Source organism: Bos taurus, chromosome 10 (genome assembly GCF_002263795.3).
Source record: "Bos taurus isolate L1 Dominette 01449 registration number 42190680 breed Hereford chromosome 10, ARS-UCD2.0, whole genome shotgun sequence".
Lineage (NCBI taxonomy): Eukaryota > Metazoa > Chordata > Mammalia > Artiodactyla > Bovidae > Bos > Bos taurus.
In genome coordinates, this window is record NC_037337.1 from 54345778 (window position 1) to 54366269 (window position 20492).

The following is a 20492-nucleotide window of genomic DNA, read 5'->3' on the forward strand; positions in this document are numbered from 1 at the left end:
TGTATGAGCTTTTGGATGTGTTGCTGAATTCTATTTGCTAAAATTTTGTTGAGGATTTTTGCATCTATGTTCATCAGTGATATTGGCCTGTGGTTTTCTTTTATTGTGTTGTCTTTGTCTGGTTTTTGTATCAGGGTGATGGAGGCCTTGTAGAATGAGTTTGGAAGTGTTCCTTCCTCTGCAATTTTTTGAAAGAGTTTTAGAAGGATAGGCTTTAGCCTTCTCTAAATGATTGATAAAATTCTCCTGTGAAGCCATCTGGTCCTGAGCTTTTGTTTTTTGGGAGATTTTTGATCACAGCTTCAATTTGAGTGTTTGTAATTGGGTTGTTCATAATTTCTGTGTCTTCCTGGTTCAGTCTTGGAAGATTAAACTTTTCTAAGAATCAGTACATTTCTTCCAGGGTATACATTTTATTGCCATATAATTGTTCATAATAGTCTCTCATAATCCTTTGTATTACTGCATTGTCTGTTGTAACCTCTCCTTTTTCATTTCTAATTTTGTTGAGTTGATTCTTCTCCCTTTTTTCCTTGATGAGTCTGGCTAAAGGTTTGTCAATTTTGTTTATCTTCTCAAAGAACCAGCTTTTAGTTTTATTAATCTTTACTATTGTTCCTTTCATTTCTTTTTAATTTATTTCTGTCAGATCTTTGATTTCCTTTTTGATACCTTCAGTAACCTGTTGGTTATTTAGAAATGTGTTGTTTAATCTCCATATGTTTGTGTTTCTCACAGGGTTTTTTTTTGTTTTTGTTGTAATTGATATCTAGTCTCATAGTGTTGTGGTCAGAGAAGATGCTTAATATGATTTAAGTTTTCTTAAATTTACTGAGGTTTGATTTGTGTCCCAAAGTGTATCCTGGAGAATGCACTTGAGAAGAAGATGTATTCTTCTGCATTTGGATAAGACCCACTTCTTGATGTGGATCTTGGCGATGATTTTTTTTTAATCTGTCAGCAAAGATAGAATTTTTAAAAATCAAAGATAAACAAATAGAACTGCATTAAAACTATCAGCCAAATAAAAAGGCAACCTAGTGAGTTGCAAGTCATATATCTGTTAAAGGGTTAATATTCAAAGTGTATAAAAAATCATTCAACTCAACAACAACAAAAATAATTTGATTTTTCAATTGGGTAGAAGATATAAATAGACATTTTCCAAAAGAGACATCAAGATGAATAAGAGGTATATGAAAAGATGCTCAGCATCACTAATCATCAGGGTAATGCAAATCAAAACCACAATGAACTATCATCTCACACCTGTCAGAGTGACTGTTATCAAAAAGACAACAAATTACAAGCATTGGTGAGGATGTCAAGAAAATTGAACCCTTGTGTGCTGTTGGCAGGAATATAAATTGGTGCAGTCACTATGAAAAATAGTATGGAGGGTCTTGAGAAATTAAAAATAGAACTACCATGTGATCCAGCTATTCTGCTTCTGGCTGTATATCTGAAAAATGAAAACACTAACTTGAAAATATAGGTACTGCCATGTTCACTGCAGCACTGTTTATAAAAGCCAAGATATGGAAACAACCTAAGTGTCCATCAGTGAGTGAATGGATAAAGACATTGTGCATATACACAGCGGAATATTATTCAGCCTTAAGAAAGAATGAAAGCTTGGCATTTGCAGCAACATGGATGGACCTCAAGAGCATTATGCTAAGTGAAGTAAATCAGACAGAGGAAAGACAAATACAGTGTGATCTCGCATACATGTTGCAACTAAAAATTCTTTTTAAAAAAGCTAACAGAGATAATTTATTGTTGGTTGCGAAAAGGATGATCGTAAAGGCTGGGAAAGATGAGTGAAGTGGGTCCAAGGGTTTAAAAAAAAAGGCATTTTGAAATCACGCATTAAGTCAGAAGTAGATGCCTTGAATTTGTAGGAGTCCATAACCCAACTAGAACTTTTGGTACACAAATTGAAAGCATGTTCTTATGAAGAAAAGCAGCTGGACTTTATACCATTTCATAAACATGTGATGGTATTTTCCTTTATTTTCTACATAATATACAGATTATCCTTTCATCAATCTTTTTATAGGTAGAAATGTGTCATTGCATTGAGACAGCTTAATTGCACTCTAGGGGCTATTGTCACCATCCTCATTAACTGGCATTTAGGCAGTAGTGGCTCAGCTGGTAAAGAATCCCCCTATAGTGCAGGAGACATGGCTTTGATTCCTGGCTTGGGAAGATTCCCTGGAGAAGGGAAAGGCTACCTACTCCACTACTCTGGCCTGGAGAATTCTTTACAACCCCATAGACTGTATAGTCCATGGAATTCTCCAGGCCAGAATACTGAAGTGGATGGCTTTTCCCTTTTCCAGGGGATCTTCCCAACCCAAGGATTGAACTCAGGTCTCCCACATTGCTTTACCAGCTGAACCACAAAGGAAGCCTGAAAATATTGGAGTGGGTAGCCTATCCCTTCTCCAGGGGATCTTCCTGACCCAGGAATTAATCATGGGTCTCCTGCATTGCAGGCAGATTCTTTACCAACTGAGGTATCAGGGAAACTTGGGGTGGAATTAAATGAAGTAACATGTACGAAGCAGTCCAAAAATGTCTAAGTATTGTTATGTATCCTATGACTGTATTTTGCCACAAGTATTTTATGATTTTCATTTATATTTTTGTACCTTTAAACAATGTTTACTGTTAACTTACATAGTTTATTTGTAAATGGTATGAATAAACTTTAAAGATAGACTTGCTGCTGAAAATTTTGAGTGACATGTTGGCCATATTAAATGTTAAGCTTAATTTCAAAGTCTGTAAAGCATACTTCAAAAAAAAAAAACAAAAACAGTACAACAAAAAGAGAAATCTGATCTCAAGAATGGCATTAGACTGTTCGTTATCCTGTAAATAGGACATTCTCTGTGCCTTCCCTTTTTTTTGAGTCCTGAATAAATATAATCTGATGCTGAGTTAGATGTTAATTGACACCATATCTTGCTTGATCAAACTGCAGTTAAAGTTATGAAGCAGGAAAACAAGATATAAACTAACCAAGATCTTGACATGGACTGGAATGACCTATGGTGTGTTATATAGTCCTGGTTTCAAAATTGTGAATAAGTAGGATAGCCTATAAATGGCTCAGACAGCAAAGAATCTGCCTGTGATGCAGGAGATCCGGGTTTGATCCCTAGGTCGGGGGGAACCCCTGGAGAAGGGAATGGCTACCCAGCCCGGGATTCTTGCTGGGAGAATGCCATGGACAGAGGAGCCGATAAATACTTGGTTATTGATATATTAAAGAGTCATTGAATACCTGGAACTTCTCAGTAGGGAAGAGGCTGTAATAATGAAATTCTTTTTCTTTGGTAATTAGAACCACTGAAGATTGGTTAGACCACCTCACAATCTAGGGCTCTCTCTCTCAAGCAAAGTGCTCAGATACCCATTTGAGGATAGCCGTTTCCATACCTGGCAGAAAGTTGAACTATACAACCTTCTGAACTCATTTCACAAAGAAATTGATGACCTGTTCAGGTGTTGTTATTGCTACTTTCAAACTGAGGCACTCTGTTTTCTCTTAGACGTATAAGATTTCAAAGTGTAGAGTGTTGAGTCATAAGTAGTTTTATTCCCAACATTGCCTTCTGTTTGATTCAGGAGGTATAATTTGAGCTGTTTATATGTCTCCAAAGTACGTTTTACATTTATCTGCTAAAGAATATTTTAAAGGTAAGTTCATTGTTTTAAAAATTTATTCTCCCGATGAATTCCCCTCTTTTAGTGGCATAAATAAGGGTCAAAAACCAGATGAAACTGTATGTTCACATTCTAAAATCATACTCAGGATTAGTTCAATTTGACAAGCAAATTTTGCATTGGTCATCCTGACACTTAGTTTTGCCAACCTTCTGCCTACCCCTTCTGCCAAAGTAAAGAACTTTAGTGTACTAATACAGTGGAAAAAAAAAAAAAAATCAAAACCTCAGTCACAAAAGGAGGATAGAATGGATATTATATCTCTCATTAGACTCATTGCTTTCTCTTTATATGATTTCAGGTTTTTTAGGCCCACCTGCCAGTGCTGTTATAGGAGCCAGTGGGCACTGTTTTCTTTTTTTGCTTCATTTGCACATTGCTTCAATGTGTTTTCTTTAAGGTTTCTTGTCATTTTAAATATGACATACTTACTAAGTCATATTTAAAGTCATATCAAGTTATATGTCATATTAAGGTTTAATGTGATTCTTCAGTCTTGTTCCTTGTTCTAAGAATACAGTGGTGAACCAAATAGACATGGTCACTGCCCTGGTTGAACTTACAGTCTAATGGAGGAGACAAACAACAAATAAATTAGCTGTTACATAATTGGGAGCTAGGAGAATAAAAGATACAAAGTACACAGATAAGGAAGGTGGTGAGGGCATGGCAGGAGAGCGCTGCTTTGGATAGGGAAGACAGAAGAGACCCTTTCAAAATCATACCAGTATGGAACTTGAAGGGTAAGAAAATATTCGAGGTAGAGGAAACAAGTATCATGGCCGTAAGCTGTAAAAGAGCTTATTCACATTTTCTTTCTGTGCTCGTTTAAATCATAAAGATGACTGATTTAACTTGCTAGTGAAATGGTTATGATTTGATGCAGTTCATTTATTTAAATTGTCAGTTCTGCAGAAGATCATTGCTTCACTTTGCACTTTAAACCTTGGCCCCTGAACCGATGGGATATCACATTTAGTCTCAGCTTAAATATGATGTGTCTAATATTCCTTATAGAGGGAATTCGCAGTACATATCAGCTCCTTTCCCTTCTCCCTGCTCTGCAGCATTGTTGAGAATTCGTCTGCTAGGCACCTCCACTCCTTCCCCCAGCCCCACCCACAACAGGAGTGTGCGGTGCTTGGTGCTGCAACAGGGAGGGTACAATCAAGAAAAACACCAGTCTTCAGACCTACCCATCCTCTCTGTTGAGGCTCCCATCCTTCTCCTGAGTGTCTACCAATTTGACTTCCAAGTTCAGATCACTTCAAAGATGTTGCCAGCATACTCAACCATCCACTACAAGAACTCAAGTCCCAGTTAACCACTATATGCTGCCCATTCTAGTGGATTTTCTTGTTTATCCTAAACCTCTCTCCTTGGATCTCTACCACATGACTTCTTCATCAAGAAGCTATATTGGTTGATTCTGAAATGGGGAGTGAGCAGGGAGATTTGACTGAGTTATTTTGCAGTTCCTCAGACTTCCTCTTTGGTATGCCTCAGGTAGTGGTTCTCCCAAAGGCCAAGAAGAAATGGCCTTTTCCTGCTGCTGAACTGGTGAAGGAGGAATTGGTCTTCTACCTAGGACTGGCAGCTGTAGAGAAAGACAGAGTACCTGATTCTAGTAGTAGTTAAGACTTGGCTTGTTTCCCTGGTCCCACTTGAAGTTACTGCCTTATTAATTTTTCTTGGCATTAATAGGGGTGATAGGGATGAGAACACTGTGCCTTCATTTTTTTCCCTTACTGGTAAAATGAGAATGTTGGTATAGATGATCCCTAAGGTTCCTTTAGTCATAATATATCATGTTTGTAATCTAAACCATGTAGTAGTCTTGTCTCTGTCTGACACTCATAATGTTTACATTGGAAATTATTCCAGTATATGAGCTTGAGACATATGTGGAAACATAGAGCCCAACTGGTTGAGTGTTAGTTTCTGCTGTTAAAAGCAGTAATACTGTATGCCCTGAGGATGAAACAAACTAAGCCTGAGTTAGTCTTTAAAGAAGGATGAGCATGTATCAATGAAAATTGTAGTGAATGACTTGAAGATGTGTTTCTTCACTTTGTCATAAGGGTCAGATTTTACTGAAATGACACTGTGCTAATGTGATTCTGAGTTCTGTTGCTCTCTAAGTTGATCTCTCCTTCTCTTGCAGGAGCTATTGTGACAATCTTGGTTACCATCCATTAAGTGCTGCTGACTTCGGGAAGATTATGAAAAATGTCTTTCCAAACATGAAGGCACGTCGTCTGGGCACAAGAGGCAAATCTAAATATCCTTTACCAGTTTGATTTTCAGTGATTTCTTAAAGTTCTCACTTATTACTGAACATCTGCTGTTGTAGTTCAACTAGCAACTATATATTTTTTTTTGCAACTATATTTAGAAATAAATTTAAATCAACAAATATAAACAACTCAAAAGTACTTAGAATAATTGTAAATGTTATTCTCCCAGCTATTTATCACACTGAAAGAGAAATAACAAATGGTAGTTATTAAGACTGTGATAGATCTCACCTTACTTTGTCACTGTAATGTGTCCTTAATGGTTTGATCTTCTTTTCCTTAGTAATGAGGATTATCAAAGTATACCATAGGACAGCACTTGAAAATTATATGAGTAAAAGTGGAAAAAGATGTTAGCTTATCATCTTTCCTTCCTCTACTTTAGAAACATAGGGCTCTCCCTGGTGATATATACAACGTTCAAAAAATTTTCTTGTGGAACTTGGCCTGCAGGATTAGTGTTATCTTTAAACTGTTTTTCATCCAATCATCTAAAGGCTATTTTAAAATTAAACCAGGGCATAGAAAAGGCCCCATAGGAGCAAACAGAAGTAAGGAAATTAAAATTAAGACTTTATTATAAAGTTCTTCCTACCCTTGGAAGAAGATTGTCACATGGAGGGTTAGAAATCCTATTAGAAATACATCATTTCTCTCTGCTTAGCTGTTGGCCTCTTTCAAATCATGAAAATTCTTCTGTGGAGGAGATGAGAAGGGGAAGGGGAGAGGCTGCTTTTCTAAAATGACTCCAGGCAGGTGTTCTTTAACTACTAGTTGCACGACCTAGTCTTGTTTCCTGAGTGCAAACAAAAATGTCTTGGTGTGTCATTGGCATGTTACAGGTGATAATCCTGTGTGTTTCAGTGGAAAAAGAGAAGTGAAAAGGTTAAAGCCCTTGTGACACTCTTAAGAGTTGTTTTTGTCCCTGTGCCCTGGCTAGAGTTTCCCTTCTCTCTGCCAGGTTTCCATCTGGATATTCCTTTCCTTCTGACCTGTTTGTTACTGGTGGCTGGCACAGCTTATTAGGAACATTTATTCATAAAATTTATACCAGATGAGAATCATTTTGTTTCCTTTAAGATGGTAATATTCTATAAGAACTGTTGCAGTTTCAAAAGAGTAAAGGTGTCCTGAGTTTCTAATATTAAAGTCTCTTCCTAAAGAACTCAGAAAGTAGATGATGTCTCAGGCCAATTTTATTCTCATTTCATATATGGTTGCTTTCCAAGTGCTAACTATATAAACAGTTCATTTAATGTAGAGTACTTTAGACCTTGACCATTTATTACATATTGCTACAGTGGACTAAGAAAAAAAGCTTTTGTTCATATGCCAACACTGCCCAATCTTGATTTTCACAAAACTGGAGATGGGGTAAGAATTTCTGCCTTTTATTTTTAATAAGTAAAATTGTACGTTATTATCAACATCAAAATGCATACTGCATAGTCTCATTTGGATAAACAAACAACGGTCATGTGTTTGGACTGTTCGGTCCATAGAATTCTCCTGGCCAGAATACTGGAGTGGGTAAGTTGTTCCCTTCTCCAGGGTATCTTCCCAACCCTGGAATTGAACCCAGGTCTCCTACACTGCAGGTGGATTCTTTACCAGCTAAGCCACCAGGGAATCCCAAGTAAAATTGTACCTTATTATCAACATTGAAATGCATACTACGTAGTCTCATTTGGATTAAACCAGGGACCAGGAACTGCGCCTTTTATTAAATAAATGAGCCAAAAACTCAACAATGGCTGGACACTGTTAGCGTACATTACTTATTTCACATGGCTCTTGAAATTAAGGGGAAAAAAAGATGGATCTAAAGTTACTGATTTATAGATATATTCATGGTATATATCATCAAATGGACTATTTGAGCTACAGAGTAATGTGTATAGAATGAATATTTTCAGAAGAGAAAATATAGTTCATGGCATAGTTTGTTTTCTTGATGTTAGAAAAGGCTTTTAGAAGAATTCAGATCTGTTATTCTTCATGTATGTTTAATAACATATGTTTAGATGTTATATTCACAATGCTGCTGATGGCTATGCACCAGTAGGTACAGGCATAGGACTCATATTTGCAAGGATCTACTTTTATGCCTGCCAACACCAGTCACTTAGTACTGCTTTGACCTGACAGATTCAGATTATATCTTCTGATTAAAGGGCTTCACTGGTGGTTTAGACAGTAAAGAATCAGCCTACAATGCAGGAGACCCAGGTTCACTCCCTGGGTCAAGAAGATCCTCTGGAGAAGGAAATGGCAACCCACTCCAGTATTCTTGCCTGAAGAATTCCGTGGACAGAGGAATCTGATGAACTACAGTCCATGGGGTCACAAAGAGTCGGACACAACTGAGTGACTTTCACTCACTCACTTCCTATGTATCTTGAGTGTACTTCAATTTAATTTCTCTTAACTTTCTTTTTAAAAGTCTACCCTCCCCCACCCCCCTTTTTCTTCTGTTTAGTTGGAAGGCGCTGAACCTTCTGGGCAGCTTCAGAACATTGATGAAGAAGTTATCTCTTCTGCCTGCCGTCTTGTGTGTGAGTGGGCCCAGAAGGTGTTAAGCCAGCCATTTGACACAGTCTTGGAATTAGCCCGCTTCCTTGTAAAAAGTCACTATATAGGCACCAAGTCGATGGCAGCACTTACTGTAATGGCAGCAGCACCACCAGGTACAAAATTATTAACAAGCTGAAACTGACAGGGTGTTACTACATCTAGAGTTGGTGGTAAAAAAAGAGTTTAGCCATAAAACTTCTTTCTCTTTTTAGTATTTGTATATGTTCACTCTTCGTTTAATACTAAATTCAGATGGACTTATTGAGCTAACAAAAATAATAATGATAGTTTTTCATGATAAAATTTAAGTTACAGCTTTGTATGTTAATCTGCTTAAATATGAAACCGTTATGATTTGCCAGTTGGTATTTCATTAATTTTTCCATTGCTATTTTAAAGTTTAAGGAATATATATATGTGCACTTTTAAGTATATATGTGTTTCTAAATTAATAAATATTACAAGTAAATAGTAAAGTTAAGTTTTTAAATTACTTGCTGAGACTCCTGTCCCCAAAACTAATACTTATAAATGAAATGATCTTTGGACTATGTGAAAGGTACCTAGTCTCACAAAAAGTAAACCATGTGAATGAAGCATTACTATGAAATAACGAGTGACTTTTTAAATATGCATTCAAATAGCTATTTTTATTCAGATAGGAACTCTAGAATTGACAGTTTGAGGACTGTCAGTATCACTAGAATAATGACTCCCTTGTAAGTTAATAGCTGCATAAAGTACCTGTTTTCATGAAATTTTTTAAATGTCTTATTTCGGTCATACTTTAATAACCTAAGAAAGAGTGAATAAATTTTGTTATTACTCTAGGAAATTATAACTTTTTAAAAAAAATTTATTAATGTGAAATGGTAGATTTCTCACAGTGAGGACTATAATTATACTCTTGAATAACTTTACTTTTTTATCTTAACTTCATTATTTTAATAAGAAATCCTTTTCCTCTATGTTTAAGAAGCTTTAAGCATTTGTGGTATGTGTGTGAGATTGTTCTGTTATCTCTTTTTTTTGTCATTTGAGGACCATCAGTATGATCAAAATAGCCTTTTACAAGAGCCTCATCATAATTTTTCCTATCTCAATATAAACTGGATGACTCAAATCCATACATTTACAGTTACACAGGGACTGAAGTGCATGGGCAGCCTGATGTAGCTAGTTAGTTCACATCTGTTACCTCATTTATTCCCATGGCAATCCTGTAAGAGACATGATATTTATTCCCATTTTAAAGATCAGGGAAAAAGTAAGACTAAGGGAAGTTAAGTAATTTGTCCATAGTCAGATGAATTGTGGAGCCAGAATTTGAATCCTGATTTGTCTGTCTCCAAAACCAAGGTTACTCCTTTACATAAGACTGTTCTAGCTTCTGGCAAAACAGGTTCAAAAAATCTTATGGGCCCTTCAACTTTCAATGTTCCCTTTCTCCTACCCCTACTGACACCCAGAAGAGGAACACATTGAAGATTTAAGAGATAACATAGGTATCTAGATATCATGATATCTATGATATCATAGGTATCTAGATATCATGATATCTATGATATCATAGGTATCATATCAAAGAAACATCTGTCTATTTCCCACAGTATTCACATAGGCTGACTGAAAAAAGAATGTTGAATTAATAGATTTTTAAGGCATAAGTGTGAAAAAAGGTATATTCTATAAATGAAAATACTGACAATCATATAAATAAACATTTGTATAAATAGATAATATATATTATACAATATATAAATAGACATTTGTAACTTTTTGAAAGTAGCTTGAGAGGCTGTTCTTTTAACAACTGTGTCATTATTTAGTATTTTAGAATCTCCTGCAATTTTGTTCTCAGCCACTGCCACTTTTAAAGATACCTTTTGTAGTGAATAATCTTCATCCTTTGAAGATGAATCTGTTTTTTTATAGTCTCCATATTAAGAACAGGTTGTATTACAGATGTCCTTTTCTAAGTCAGCTGCTTGGAACCCGTTCCTGTCCAGAAACCCTGGCAGGAGGCATCAGAGAGCTTTGGGCGGTTGGCAGAGGCTCTTGGGGTGCAGGTGCTGAGTAGCCGGAGCCGAGGCTACGGGTTGCATGGGAGCAGTGCGATTTGAGTTGGATTTGAGGGGAAAAAATAGTACTTAGGTGATTAAAGGGAAGGTCAGAAAATGAGAGATTGTTGAGGAATGAGTGTGTGGGTGAAAGTTTACAGGTACTTTCTCTTCTTCTCGTCTCCCACTCACCAGGCTGTTGCTGTTCACAAGATGAAAAGCAGAACCGTCTGGGGAAGGGAAGGGCAGGGCGTGCCCTCAGGACGGGGTGTCTTCCCCTGGCCTCTCTCCATTCTTCTTACTGACTCTGCTCCCTTTCTGTTGCTCTTAATGCCACTCCCTAGATGTGAAATGAGCTTTTGAAAAATTAATTTTATTACATAACCAGTTTTTCTTAAATTAAAATTTATCCCATATTTATTTTATCATTCCTTTTTCTCAGTGTTTCATCTTACTACTGCTTGAAAAAGTTTCCTCGGAGACGCTTTTTTTAGACTTTATTAACTTCAGTCTTACTAAGAAATTCTGCTTAATTTCTACTAAGTCATACTGATATAATTGTATCAGTTAAAACTGTAGTACCTATTTTTATGAAATTCTTGTGGAATTAAAGACTTGTTTTCCCCATGCATTCTTTCCTACGATATAGATGGTTTCTGCAAATATGTATTGAGTGCCCCTTGTGGGCTGAATATTAAAATCATAAAAATACATGGATTTCTTAATTAGAGAAGAGAGGAAGGAGATTTTCTGACATCTACTGATAAAATCTAAAACATGTTAGCTTGGCACTGACTTGTCTTAACTTCTGCACGTTAGTGATATAGCTACTATTCTTTTCAAAGTCTTCATCTGTTATTGCTGGTTTGACTACCAAGTTGAGCCATATTTTAAGGTTCAATTAAAACCATATTGGCAAGTATTTATAAACTGTAAGTGTAATGTGAGTTAAAATGTCCTGGGTTTGTTGCTTTGTCCAGTAGATGGCTACATAATCAAAGAAATTGAATTGTAACTGCCTTCTCTAAAGAGTATTTATGCTCTCCTTTCTGTTTATTTTCAGGAATTAAAGGAATTACCCAGCCTTCTGCTTTTATACCTACAGCTGAAAGTAATTCCTTTCAGCCTCAAGTGAAGACTCTGCCATCTCCTATTGATGCTAAACAGCAATTGCAACGGAAAATCCAGAAGAAGCAGCAAGAACAGAAACTACAATCCCCTTTGCCAGGAGAATCCTCAGCAAAAAAATCAGAAGGCTCAGCAAGCAACGGAGTGACTAATCTCTCTAATGGGAACCCTGCAATCCTCTCTCCTCAACCTATCGGTATCGTCGTGGCAGCTGTCCCTAGTCCCATTCCGGTAATATAATTAAACAGCATTTGGCATGACTGGGATGGTGGGAAGTCCATTGTTTAATTAAAAGTAGCACAGGAGAAGGCAGCAAGCAGAGGTATGCTGCTGCTGCTGCTAAGTCGCTTCAGTCGTGTCCGACTGTGCGACCCCAGAGACAGCAGCCCACCAGGCTCCCCCGTCCCTGGGATTCTCCAGGCCAGAGCACTGGAGTGGGTTGCCATTTCCTTCTCCAGTGCATGAAAGTGAAAAGTGAAAGTGAAGTCAGTCAGTCTTGTCCGACTCTTATCGACCCCGTGGACTGCAGCCCACCAGGCTTCTCCATAAGCAGAGGTATAAATTCAGGTATAAACTGAGTTTGTGACCACACAAAGATTTCACTTCAGTCAGTTGTCTTTTATTCAGGATATACATTGTTGTCTACAAAATAAGCTATAAACAGAACAGAAGTGAAATTACAAGACACATAAGTTTGCGTATAACCAGTCAGAGCTTTACATAGGAGATGAGTCATTTTCAGAGTTGTCAGAGTTGTCATCTCTAGCTCAGCAAAGATGACACAAATGCAGGCTTTTTTTTTTTTGGTTTAATTTTTTTTTCTTTTTATCATTCAGATGGAACAAAATTATAATGTGTATCAGTAAAACATTAACATAGTCCCGTCTCTGGCTTGCTGAACACGGGACCTCGGGCAAGTCTCTTAGTTACTCTGAGTCTCTCTCCTTATCAGCAAATTGAAGTCTTGGTATACTCCTTGCCTGTCCCACACTTGTTATGTCACAACATAACAAGGTTATGACAAACTGGCTTTTAATATGAGAGAGTATCGTACTAAAGCAAGATGGTATTTTAGGTTGTTATTTGTGATACTATTAGAAAGATATTGTATCTTATTTTTTTCTTGTTTTTATCATTATCATCGTCATCATCCTGTCATTAAAGCATGGAGTACCTGGGAACCATTCTCTTGCACTGATCATTATACAGCGAACTGGGGAAGGCGGTAGTTTTATCTGAGACCTTATCCACAGTGGTTTGTTAGTAATGTCCAAGGTCAGTCCACGTATAAGACAGTCTCCCCTGTGAGTGAGTCATCTTGGCACAAATTCCAGTTAGTTACCTCTATATTAAATAGTTGTGATAGTTCTTCAGATTTTATCTCTGCTCCCTATAACCTCCTTTAAAAAATCATTGTTTTAGCAATGTGAAGTTTTTTACTGACATCTTAATATTCTTCTTACGTATCATTGTATTTGGTAACTATTACACTGTGTTGCATGTATTATAGTGTTTATTTATCTGGTCTAAAAGAATTCTTGTCTAACATAGGAACTGTTTTTTTTTTTTTTTTTTTTTAGCATTACATGTATAAAATGCCTCAATACTAATGAATTATATGAATCGCTGTTTATACTCTGGACTTGATAAATATGGTATTTTTGTTTTCCATCTTTTAACAGGTCCAACGGACCAGGCAGTTGGTAACTTCACCAAGTCCAATGAGTTCTTCTGATGGCAAAGTTCTTCCCCTCAATGTACAGGTGGTCACTCAGCACATGCAGTCTGTGAAACAGACACCAAAGACTCCTCAGAACGTCCCGGCCAGTCCCGGCGGGGATCGTTCTGCCCGGCACCGCTACCCTCAGATCTTACCCAAGCCAGCCAGCACCAGTGCACTCACCATCCGCTCTCCGACTACTGTCCTCTTCACTAGTAGTCCCATCAAGACCGCCGTTGTGCCCACCTCACACATGAGTTCTCTAAATGTGGTGAAGATGACAGCGATATCCCTCACACCCAGCAGCAGCAGTACCCCTCTGAAACATTCTGCCTCAGCAAACAGTGCTACAGGAACAACAGAAGAAGCGCGGACCATCCCACAGATCAAGAATGGTTCTGTTGTTTCACTTCAGTCTCCCGGATCCAAGACCAGCAGCACCGGGGGACCCTCTGCCGTGGAAGTCAAAATGGAGCCTGAGACATCATCAGATGAGCCTCCGATACAGTGCCAAGAGAACTCTGACGGGACCGACGTGCCCAAAACAGCACCTGGTGCCCTCTCGGGACAGAAAAGTAATATAGATGGAGCAGTACAGAAACCTTCCAACGAAGGTGTTGTTGAAATAAAAGCAACTAAGGTTTGTGACCAGAGGACCAAATGTAAAAACCGCTGTAATGAAATTCTGCCAGGCACTTCAACAGGCAATAATCAGAGCACTGTCACTCTCTCCGTTGCCACTCAGAACTTCACTTTCACCAGCACCAGCTCACCATCTAATGGTGACTCAATAAATAAAGACCCTAAAGTGTGCACTAAAAGTCCAAGAAAGCGGCTCTCTTCTGCAATGCAAGAGTCCCAGGTGCCTCCTATAAAGAAACCAATTGTGGAACAGCTGTCTGCAGTTATCCCAGAAGGTCAGAAACCAGGCAGTGTTAAGAAGGACCCAAAGGTTCCACATTCAGGGAAAACAGAGAGCTCAGCAGCAGGTGCTCAGATTTCCAGCAAGGTCTCAACACATGTCAACTCACACATAGTGGCAAGTCAGCCCTTGGATCCCTCTGCTCTTGTTACCAGCGATTCAGCGTTAGAACAGCAAACCACACCATCATCATCTCCAGATATCAAAGTAAAGCTGGAAGGCAGTGTCTTTCTCTTGGACAATGATTCAAAATCAGATGGCAGCTTTAATCCAAATGAGTGGCAACAGGTCACTAAGGATTCTGAGTTTATATCCGCCAGCTGTGAACAACAGCAAGATATCAGTGTTATGACAATTCCCGAGCACTCGGATATCAATGACTTAGAGAAGTCTGTTTGGGAATTAGAAGGAATGCCACAGGACACATATTCCCAGCAGCTGCATGGCCAGATCCAAGAATCTTCTTTGAATCAAATACAAGCACAGTCTTCAGATCAGTTACCTCTACAGTCCGAACTGAAGGAATTTGAGCCTTCTGTTTCCCAAACAAATGAAAGCTACTTTCCTTTTGATGATGAGCTTACACAGGATAGTATTGTAGAAGAGCTGGTGCTCATGGAGCAGCAGATGTCAATGAACAACTCTCATTCTTATGGTAACTGTTTGGGAATGACCCTGCAGAGTCAATCTGTGACTCCAGGAGCTCCAATGTCATCTCACGCCTCCAGCACCCACTTCTATCATCCAATTCATAGCAATGGCACTCCAATCCACACCCCCACCCCGACCCCAACACCCACTCCCACCCCCACCCCAACCCCGACCCCCACATCTGAAATGATTGCTGGGTCGCAGAGTCTGTCACGGGAGAGCCCTTGCTCCAGGCTGGCCCAGACAACACCTGTGGATAGTGCTTTGGGAAGTAGCCGACATACACCCATCGGTACGCCACACTCTAACTGCAGCAGTAGTGTCCCTCCCAGCCCCGTGGAATGCAGGAATCCTTTTGCATTTACCCCAATAAGCTCCAGTATGGCGTATCATGATGCCAGCATTGTCTCAAGTAGTCCTGTGAAACCAATGCAAAGACCCATGGCCACACACCCTGACAAAACCAAGCTTGAATGGATGAATAATGGGTATAGTGGGGTTGGTAATTCATCTGTTTCTGGCCATGGCATTCTCCCAAGCTATCAGGAACTAGTGGAAGACCGTTTCAGAAAACCTCACGCTTTCGCTGTGCCTGGGCAGTCTTATCAGTCTCAATCCAGACATCATGACAGTCATTTTTGTCGTTTGACTCCTGTCTCTCCTGTGCAGCATCAAGGTGCCACTGTAAATAACACCAATAAACAGGAGGGTTTTGCGGTCCCTGCCCCTCTTGATAATAAAGGAACTAATTCATCTGCCAGCAGCAACTTCAGGTGCCGGAGTGTGAGCCCTGCTGTTCATCGCCAGCGTAATCTTAGTGGAAGCACCCTCTACCCAGTATCTAATATCCCCCGATCCAACGTGACCCCCTTTGGAAGTCCAGTAACCCCCGAAGTTCATGTTTTCACAAATGTCCACACAGATGCATGTGCCAACAACATAGCTCAAAGAAGTCAATCAGTTCCATTGACAGTCATGATGCAAACAGCCTTCCCAAATGCTCTTCAAAAGCAAACGAACAGTAAGAAAATAACCAATGTTTTGTTGAGTAAACTTGATTCTGACAATGATGATGCTGTGAGAGGTTTGGGCATGAACAATCTGCCCTCCAATTACACCGCCCGGATGAATCTCACTCAGATTTTGGAAACGTCCACTGTCTTTCCGAGTGCCAATCCGCAGAATATGATTGATTCCAGCACTTCTATTTATGAATTCCAAGCACCATCTTACCTCACCAAAAGTAATAGCACCGATCAGATCAGTTTTTCTCCTGGGGATAATCAAGCACAATCAGAAATTGGAGAGCAACAGTTAGATTTCAGCAGCACTGTTAAAGACCTGTTGAGTGGAGACAGCTTGCAGACCAGCCAGCAGCTAGTAGGTCAGGTAGCACCTGACCTCACTAATCCTGCGTCTGACTTCTCTAGCGACATCAGGTTGTCTTCTGAGCTCTCAGGCAGCATCAACGATTTGAACACTCTAGACCCAAATCTACTGTTTGATCCAGGTCGTCAGCAGGGACAAGATGATGAACCTACACTGGAAGAATTAAAGAATGACCCCTTGTTTCAACAAATTTGCAGTGACTCCATGAGCTCTATGACTTCATCAGGTTTTGAATGGATAGAAAGCAAGGACCATCCTACTGTTGAAATGTTGGGTTAAATTGTGTTTTATAATATGTAGCACACTGTAACTAAAGACATATGTATTGTATTTGTCTTAATGGAAGTGCCTCCCGCAGCAGAAACACTTACTATTAATTGTGACATTTTAAAAAGAGTTTGCTGCCGAAGTGGTTTCTTCTTCAGTAGGAAATGGTTAGACTCGCCTCAGTTCTTACCAAGTTTCTGAAAAGAGTAGGCTGTAGAAAAACAAATATTAGGTTTTAAATTTTGTAATGTTCCCCCATTTAATCACATTGTTTGCTAGTAAACAAAAGAATAACCAGCTTTTACAAGAGCAGTCTAGATCTTTATTTTGTATAAGTTCATTTTATTTCATTGGTTGATCTGCACAGATTTTAGAGGAAACCATTGATTTTAGATATAGGATATTTTGTTGTTGTTGGCATTATCTTTTTAAGTATGAAATCATAGCTAAAGTGAACTGTAGACAAGAAGGTCTTCCTTGAAACAGGGATAATATTCAGGTTATTATAAGTATTTAGGCTTGAAGCATAGAGCTACTGTAGAATGAAAAAATAAAATCTCTGTAGGACTTTCTGGGACTTCAGTACCATTTGCACCTGCAACGAAGGGCTTAAATAGGAGGAAATAATGGAAAATGAAATATTAATATAAGGAAAGCAAAAGCTGCACTAAAATTATTAAAAGGAAAAACTAGTAGCCATTTTTATTTGTGACCTTGTGTTAGTCTTCTTTTAAAATGTTAGTTTTAATATGGAGCTACCACAGAAGACGTGCACGCATGCAGGCGTGTGCACACATACACACACATGTATGTAAACAAAGCAAGTAAGTAATGCGAAATGTTGTAATTTAATAGAACAAATGCAAGCATGTTAGAAGAATATCTTATGTTTTATTATCTGGTTAGTTGAGATAGGGAAATTTAGAAGGAAACTAAAAAGCATTTTCTTAGTTTCATCACAATATGTCTGTATGCACATATTAAATTCTATTTAAGATTTATTTTGAAGGTTTTTATTTATAGTATTCTTAAGTCCTCAATTTAGCGACTGGCTCCTTCACTCCTCCTGAACATAGAAATGCAGTTTGATCATGGGATCCCTTTGAAACACAAGCAAGCAGGAGAGAAATAACACAAAAAACTGAAAAGACAACATTTCATCACCCGAGGTCCGAAGTCACAAATCTTTATCTCTGATAAAACAAAGGGGATATCTAATAGTACTTGAAGAAGAGGAGCATTTTATAACATGCTTAATTTATTTATTGTGATAACCACAATTGCAAAAAGAAGCACTCAGGATTTGTTTTAGAATGTTTCTCTCTTATGGCTCCCATTTTGTTTTGTGAATAACTATTTATGAATTTCATGCTGACACAAGTCTTCTCACTAGTTGACAGCTCCATTTAACTGAGTTTCAAGATTAGTTTCAAATAGACTTAAAAATTTGCCATTAAATTTATAAAGTTATTCTTAAACCATTGTCTGCTACCTTGAACCTAACTAAGCTTTCCTTTACCTTAATTAGTAAGCCAATCAGAAGACTACAATCAATGAATATTTAACAAATGTGATGAGTTTAATACGGTTTCATTGTTCAGTAAATTTGCAAGGTAGGATATTAACATTTTGATAAATAAATGGTGCTAGGGTTGGCTCAGAGGTTTACATATTGATATGTCCTAGTTACTGACATTTGTGTGTTTGCTGTTATCTTGATTTAATGATCTGTTAGATATTTTTTCCTTGATGCTAGTTATTTCTTCACTGTACATTGAGACACAGCACTACTGCACACCAAAGTATGCAATACCCAAAGGAAACTGTGTGATTTCTCTTAACAAATGATGGGAGCCTTTCTATATGAGATACTCTGAAAAGGAGATTTTGAGGCCATTCTAATCCCTTGTTTACATTATTAGCTTCCTACTAATATAAAAAATAATGGGAATCTTTTTTGATAAAAATATAAAGACTGGAGGATTTTTAACCCCTGTATAGTATTGCAGCAAACACTTTAAATTTGGTTGAATTCGTTCAGCAAACTTTCTGGGATTCATATATTGCACTAAATTTGTTGAACCTGTGGTAGGCACATCTCTTAGGATAAATGCAACCAATACAGTCCACAGATTAAACTTTTTAAATGTGTTTCATTATGAAAAGACAAAATGTCATCAAAGTGACAGATAAAATTGTCTTATGTAGCAATGTGCATTAATCTCAATGAGATATTTCTATTTCTTATTCTCTTACATGAGAATATTACAGCAGGAAGAATTAAGTTTAGTTTGCTTCACCATGTTAATACATGATCACAAAATGTGCATGAGTGTTATTGACTTATCTTGTACAGTACTAGGTATTCCTGTAACCACTTTTTTTTTCTTGGCTGTATTGAAACTGGTTCAGTGTTAACCAGACAGACATAGTTATTCACAAGTTATTTACTTTTTTATGTTTACTAATTCTGCTTAGTTATTGTTGAATATGTTCTTTTCTCAGATTATTTTCATTGTTTTGATGTTTTAAACATTTTGCATACTGTTTATCATGATAAGACTTCATGAAGTAAATAATTTTGCATATAATTGCAATAAGCACTGACTTTTGAACTGAAAAGAAGGAAAGTGTTTTTTTGTGCAGTGCATCAGAGGTTCATATAAGAGTCTTGTACTATAATGTGCTTTACTACACCATAAATGACAAAAACAAGCCCTGTTTCATGTTTTCATTTAGTGCAAAAAGTCAAGATTTCCCCAGTGTTTTGTTGTCTGTTGTACCTGCTGAAACTACAGTAGTTGAATATTGCAGTAGCATTTCAGTTCTCTTTTTTTATTGAAAGTGCTCAAAAATTGTTTTTTAAATGTTTTCAAAAACAATTAAAAACATTTTATATTAAACTGACTGGATTTTAAAGTGATTTATGGGATCTATTTTATGTAGAGCGCATGTCATTTTGTAAACAGACCTGAAGCACTTCTTCCTTTGATCTCCTGAAAGTTGAGGAAATGGGGGGAAAAAATCAACATAAGGAGGAGCAGTGCTGCTAAATCTAGTCTCTGTCATTAATCCAGAAGGCTATATGGATCTTAGCTTGTTCATCCAAACTCTGCTGTTCACTTAATGATTTTTTTTTTTTTTTACTGATGAATGATATAGAGTTTTATGTTGTAACAACAACAACAAATCTTTCCTTTTGTTCATTGACATAAAATGTTTGCTTTAAAATGTTAGTCCATGGTGTACCTAGATATGGGTATTTGGGGATCTTTGAATTGAAAAACCGAAGAAGGCAATGGCAAGCCACTCCAGTACTCTTGCCTAGAAAATCCCATGGATGGAGGAGCCTGGTAGGCTGCAGTCCATGGGGTCGCTACGAGTCGGCCGCGACTGAGCGACTTCACTTTCACTTTTCACTTTCACGCAATGGAGAAGGAAATGGCAACCCATTCCAGTGTTCTTGCCTGGAGAATCTCAGGGGTGGCAGAGCCCGGTGGGCTGCTGTCTATGGGGTCGCACAGAGTCGGACAGGGCTGAAGCGACTTAGCAGCAGCAGTAGCAGAATTGAAAAATAATAGAAAATTGGGAAGATTTTAAAGCATATCTATGTCCAAAAGCATTATAGGCATTTTGGTGAACCAGAAATACAAAGTGATAAGTGCACTGAACTTGTAAGCCAGAACTTGAGTTCTAGGTCTGGAAGCAAGAAAGACCACCTAGAAATTTCAAATCTTAAAGAG

At 38.0% G+C, this 20492-nt stretch overlaps 1 protein-coding gene across 5 annotated transcripts in view; it reads left to right on the forward strand.

Moving 5' to 3' along the window:
- The window catches only part of RFX7 (regulatory factor X7), a 141250-nt gene extending 121598 nt beyond the window's left edge, over positions 1-19652 (forward strand). For 4 of the 5 annotated variants that reach the window (XM_059890605.1, XM_059890606.1, XM_005211769.5 and 1 more), the window contains exons 6-10: positions 5906-6022; positions 7328-7412; positions 8518-8725; positions 11736-12031; positions 13483-19652. In XM_059890605.1, the coding sequence (XP_059746588.1) occupies positions 5906-6022; positions 7328-7412; positions 8518-8725; positions 11736-12031; positions 13483-16761 (3985 nt within the window). In that variant the 3' untranslated portion in view covers positions 16762-19652. The remainder of the gene's footprint in view (positions 1-5905; positions 6023-7327; positions 7413-8517; positions 8726-11735; positions 12032-13482) is intronic. The other variant, NM_001192820.3, reaches the window with a different exon arrangement.
- Positions 19653-20492: the final 840 nt, after the last annotated feature.